This window comes from Egretta garzetta, unplaced genomic scaffold (genome assembly GCF_000687185.1).
Source record: "Egretta garzetta isolate BGI_Z169 unplaced genomic scaffold, ASM68718v1 scaffold81, whole genome shotgun sequence".
Classification (NCBI taxonomy): domain Eukaryota; kingdom Metazoa; phylum Chordata; class Aves; order Pelecaniformes; family Ardeidae; genus Egretta; species Egretta garzetta.
This window is the reverse complement of record NW_009258671.1, coordinates 4,608,539-4,614,540: the sequence shown is the minus strand read 5'-3', so window position 1 is coordinate 4,614,540 and position 6,002 is coordinate 4,608,539. Positions and strand designations below refer to the sequence as shown.

Here is a 6,002-nt window from a genome sequence, read left to right as displayed (position 1 = left end):
TGGCTGAATGGGGGCTGGGGGTGGTGTTTTTACTCTCACTGCAAGTTAAACCCTTTCCTATCATGTACTAGGAGATTGAGTATGGAAAGAGTATGGTATTTCTTTCACATTGGTGAGGACAGTCTAGAAGAATGTCCCCTACTGATTTGAGTAACCAGGTTTGGAGCTCAAAACCTCTCAGATTTGGGGTTTTGTTTTGTTTTGGTTTTTTTTAAGTTGGAATGAAAAATTTCTTCTTCCTCTGGTAGAAATGCAGGCCACTCCTCCCGTTTGTTATCCACAGTTCCAAGAAAGACCAAGCAATTCGATGATACTTATAAATTTGGTGATATTTATAAATAAAGCTAAGCAATGAGAGGCAATAACAAAAGAAGTTGGTGACTGAATTGTGTCCTTAATTTTTCAACAGAAAGCTATTTAAAGAAAGTTAAGTGACTCTGAACAGGGATTCTGAAAAACTTATTTTGTCATTTTTCTCTGTTAACAGAAAACAAAATGACAGAGCCCCAAAACTTGAATCCAGCAAAACGGTACCGGAGGCAAGATTGGCCTGGGGAGCTGTATGAAAATGGCTCATTTTATTTTGCCAAGAGACATCTGATTGAGAAAGGCTACTTGCAGGTTAGTGCTTCTGTTTTTCGTGCTCCTTAGAATAACACGTCTTTTGTTATAGAGGGTTCTGAATTCAATAATGTATTTCTATTTCTGATGGAGTTAGTATGAAGTAACAGCATGTTGACCTCAGGACAGTTTGCTTATTATGTGTAACTTAACAGTGCTAGCTGGCTAGGCCAGTTCCAGTAACAGCATTCTCCACAGCAAATAAATTTATACAAATAATATTGAGCAGTAAATAGCTGTAAGTCTAAAGCTATACAATGCTGAGTTTCACATCAGTTTGCCAGGATGTAAGTGCATAGGTTATAACTCGTTTTAGTGTAACTAAGGGTGTAAAACTGACCTTCATGCAGTATCATAGGCTTCTCATATAATCTATAAACTTGTATTCTTGGCCAGTTTAGTCTTATGCCAATTTTGTGCTGTAACTGAAGCAGTCTTTTTCCCTTTCCTGGTGTTTACCAGTGAGTAATGCAGAACAAATGTATTTACTTCAGCTTTCATTTTGTTCACCTACAAGTGTAGTCTCTTAGTTTTCTCATGCAAGACGAGTTCTCCATGTTACAGATAATTTCCAGTATTTGTCAGCAGAACTGAAAAAAAGCCCAATGTAGATATTTCCGTATTTCTAATGGGAATACCTTACTAGGTACGTCAGGAATACCAGGTTCTTTTTTCTCACTTTTCCAGATACCCCACTAATGCGGAGATACTAGCTTTAGGTGTCTCTAGTTTGCACAGACCCATGCAGTGCCAGCTAGTGCTGTGTGGACTTGCAAGCATTGATTTGGATAGCACAACTGCACTGAATTCTACATTTTATAATGGTTGGGCCCTCTGAGGATCAGGGCTTTTAGTTTTTTTTATCTACGTTGGGGTGTGATGGATATTTTTCCAATTAAGTCTTTGTGTAGATAGCAAACAAAAAAATAAGCATGCTCTTATTAAGCAAATGTGAAAGGTATTACTGTTTTACTGTATTAAAAGACCTAGTGAAATGGGTGTGATATAATGACTGTAATGCATAACATCTTTCTTGCACACTTTCTCTAGTTGTAAAATTAAAATACTTATTAACCATTGCCTATAGAAAGCTGTTTCAAATGCTTGGTTTGTGTCACTGGCAAAACATCACTACTGATGGTTCACTCAAATATAAGCTGCTGTGGCCACTATGTAGCCAGATACTTAGCTTTCATTACACGGTACTAAATTGTACAGTTTTGTGTTTGTATTAACCCAAGCAGAAAATTTTAATGGTTTCTATTTTATTTAGGGTGGTAAAATGGCCTACTATGAAATGCGTGCAGAGCATAGTGTGGATATCGATATAGACATTGATTGGCCTATTGCAGAGCAGAGAGTATTGAGGTAAAAGCACTTGTTATTCCTTTATTTCTTTGATATCACTCATTGTTTCAAAATGTGGTCATGTGAATTCATAATGTATGCAATGTAAGTAATCAAGATCAAAAATAGTTGGACAACTTTTTTTCCTCCCATCATTTCTTTTATCTCTGTTGAAATCATTTGAATTACCTTTGCTATATGTGTGTGTTTGTGGTGGTTTGGGTTTTTTGGGGGGTTTGGGGTTTTTTTGGTGTTTTTTTTTGTTGTGTGGTGTGCGGGGGTTGTTTTGTGTGTTTTGTGTGTTTTGTGTGTTTTGTGTGTTTTGTGTGTTTTTTTTTTAAGTCAGCTTGGGGAAAAGTATAAGCCCTGCTATACCACAGCAATGCGTTAGCATCATCTCTGGCTTTTCCAGCTGAATGGTCCTTGGCTTCCATGGTCTGGACCACATTTACTGATGCACATGACTGAGAGTGTTCATGTAGTGTTCATGAGTTGATTGCATCTTGTCAGCTGCCTTTTATTTGCAGCTACTCTGCACCTCTCTAAGGAAATAATGGGTGGAAACGGAATAAATTTTCTGTGCCTTTTTCATCCTTTACTTCATTTTGGTTTTGCCCCAGATGAATGCTACAGAACATAATGACTTATGCTAAGGAGATAAATCTCATCCTAATTTTTAAATGGAGAGCATAACTGAGCTGTCTTTTGGATCGTTCTGGTTTTTTTTCTTTGGAGAGGGAGAATATAGTTGAAGAGTGAAGATGATGAGAAAAGACATTAAGAAAAAAAGAATTTCAAAGCTGATTCTTCTGTCTGAAAATCACAATTGTATTTGAAATATTTGGGTTTGGAGTGTGCAAAAACTTCCATCCTAAAAAGATAACTTCTTTGTCTAGCTTTGGATATTTTGGCAAAGAGCCATTAAAAGAGGTGAAGCTATTGGTCTGCAGTATTGATGGATGCCTGACAAATGGTCGCATTTATGTGACAGAAGATCAGAAGGAAATGGTCTCCTACGATTATAGAGATATTGTTGGTATTGATCTATTAAAGAAAAGAGGAATCCAGGTAAGTGTTCTTCTGAAGTGTGAGGCTTTATTTCTGACATAACCTGAACATTAAAAGACTCTAAAACTGCAGCATAGAAGTTGAAGTTTCTTTAGAGTACTTGTGATCAAGCAGTGTAATGCATTGGTTTGGGGTTGGGACAAATGTTATTCTGGATCCCGTTGAGAACTTTCTCAAAACGCCTATTTTCCTCTATCTCATTCATAATTAGCTATAGCATCCTTCTCTTTTTGTCCTGGAAAAATGTGGGAAGATATTTTTATGGTGTTTTGCTAGCACCAATCATAGTCTTCTGTGTAGTCTAGACACTCCTTAATTAGAAGTCATCTTTACCAAGCAGGGATATGTTGTTACCTGCTGGTTATAGAAGAGGGAGAAATATCTAGGCAGATGACTTGGTTCATCCTAGATCATCCATGATTGTTGCAAAGAGGAGAGATCAACCCCCCCAAACACTTTTATCTGTATGTTTGTTTTAACCATAACTTGGGTGCTTTGAATTTATAAGAATGCAGTGTAAATGAAAAACTGGAACAACACAGATTGTAACGCGGATGCTGTTGTTATTGATTATCATTGCTGCCTCTAAATTCTGCTGATCTGAATATGTGTTTGTATTTATGTAAAATTAGCCTCCTGGCTATTTTTCATTGGTGCTGCTGCCTTTGGTATAGTTAGAAGAATTTTTGGGAGTAAGAACTAAGTACAGATTTAGGCTGCCTTCAAAGAACCTTAACTTAGTCCTGTTGCAGATAGAGATAGGCATTGGTAAGACAAAGGTAGCTATACCCCAAGTAGACTTCTCCAGATACATTTTTGGAGTTTTTTGGTTTGGTTTTTTTTTTTTGGGGGGGGGGGGGTTGGTTTTTTGGTTGGTGGTTTTTTTTTTTTTTTACAACAGGCTAGATGAGACATTCATGACGTACTTTGCAGCTGTTGCTGCCTTGGGGCAGTGAAATGGAGTAGATGGTTTTTCAAAACTCCCTCAGCTTCATTTTCTGTGAGGCAAAAGGGGAAGGAACCTTGTAATTGTTGGTTTGTTGCCTGTGGGAACCCATTTCCATACTTGCTGTGACTTGGAATCTTTCATTAAAAATCTCCTGGTCTTTGTGCCGCACTTCATATGTTTCTAGTATTTGTTGCTGTTATACTCTTGCTTTGTGCACCACTCCTGTTCATTCTGTACTTAAAATCAGTGTCAAGTATTTGTTAATATTTAAAAGCAATTAGGAAAGATAGGCTTATCCACAGCTTGGACAGAGAACTTAGAGGGGTCGTGTCTGAGATTCTTAAAAATACTGCTGTAATAATCTTCTGGTTTTAGCCCACTTTGTGCATAGTTTCTAACATTTCAAATTTGAAATGAACTTTCGCAGATTAATGTGCTATAATCATTCAGTCTGTTTAAAGGTATGTTGATGCTCTGAAGTCCTACTGTAAATAAAATGGTGTTACTGGGTAGAGGAGTCACAGAAAATACTTCATAATATTCTGGTTCTACAAATACTACAGACATCTTCCTTGGGAATTCTGTTATTCCCTACTGTGACTTAATTAGATGATACTGCGCTAGATAGTCAGCATGCCACTGTACTGTGATAGCCAGTATTTTATTTGGTACGTACTGCATTTAAAAAGACAAATGTAAATTTCTTTTTTTGAACATCAGGGAAGCCTGCAGAATAGTATTTCACTTTCCTAAAGGAACTGTAACGCAGTTTTGGATGCTAAACACTTTGTTCTGATTTTTGATTGAAGGCGGCAGTTACTCAATGCTTTTCTGATATCTGAGAGAGCTTCTGTGAGCAAAACTTCTGCTTTTTTTTTTTTTAACTTACATTTCCTATTTCTTTGTGTGTAGAATTGAACTTGACTTTGTTTTAATAGGTTCGACTCATCTCCGAAAGAGACTGTTCAAAAACACTGTCAGCCATGCAGCTGGGATGTGTAGCAAAAGTTAGTGCAACGAATAAATTACAAGTCCTGGAGGACTGGCAAAAAGACATGGGTTTGAGCTGGAAAGAAGTTGCTTACTTAGGTCAGTTTGGGGTTTTTTGGCAGTAAAATTTTACGTAGCATACACAAATATGAACTTCATGGTGCTGCTCAGTTTCAAAACACTTTGCTCTTTGTTAATACCCTAAACTTAATGGGACTGATGTGCGAACTACAGCACACAATCGCCAAAAGCAGGTATGTATTTTTAAGGCTTGCTAGGGTACAATCTAAGTATTAAAGGCATTGATGAATCAGTGTCTAATTTGGTAAGGGAAGTCTTATGTTTTTATAATGAGATTTAGGAAAGCTTTTGATATTACACAAGCATACAGTTGCAGCTCGCGATTTTGAACTGATTCTAGTTCATTTCAGATGGATATTGTATAGATTGCATTCTGAAATGGAGACAAGAAATGGACAGAATTAAAACTGAAAGCTGTACGATTTTGTACAAAACTGTATTTCATTGACAGCTTAAGTGTATAGTCCTGCAAATGCTTATTCAGTCACTCAAATAATTTTGCTACCTTTAAAAGTGCCATTCTCCTGCCTGTGTAAAGTGTGATCAGTGTTTACATGTATCACTAACATTTTCTGAGAACTGTCTCATACGTGCAAAGCGCTGTTGAGCTGCTGAGATGAAAATTGTGGCAAGAATAGATTTTAAAAAATAGATTAGTATGTACACAGACAAATACTGGGTTTGTTCAGTTTTTCCTCTCTGTGATATTTTGCCTTGTCTGTCATCTTTCTCAATAGGAAATGAAGAGTCTGATGTGGAATGCCTGAAGCAAGCTGGCATGAGTGGTGTGCCTGCTGATGCTTGTGCAGTTGCTCAGAAGGCTGCTGGTTATATTTGTAAAAGCAATGGTGGCTGCGGAGCTGTCCGGGAGTTTGCAGAACACATATTCCTGTTGTTAGAAAAAGTGAACTCTGCAAGAAAGCAAATGGAAGAAGTGAGTTCAGCA

At 37.3% G+C, this 6,002-nt stretch overlaps 1 protein-coding gene across 1 annotated transcript in view; it reads left to right on the top strand.

Moving 5' to 3' along the window:
* CMAS (cytidine monophosphate N-acetylneuraminic acid synthetase) overlaps window positions 1–6,002 on the top strand; it is a 10,550-nt gene that overhangs the window by 2,686 nt on the left and 1,862 nt on the right. The window contains exons 3-7 of the mRNA XM_009648702.2: window positions 488–621; window positions 1,895–1,989; window positions 2,865–3,036; window positions 4,924–5,074; window positions 5,794–5,999. Coding sequence (XP_009646997.1) covers window positions 488–621; window positions 1,895–1,989; window positions 2,865–3,036; window positions 4,924–5,074; window positions 5,794–5,999 — 758 coding nt within the window. The remainder of the gene's footprint in view (window positions 1–487; window positions 622–1,894; window positions 1,990–2,864; window positions 3,037–4,923; window positions 5,075–5,793; window positions 6,000–6,002) is intronic.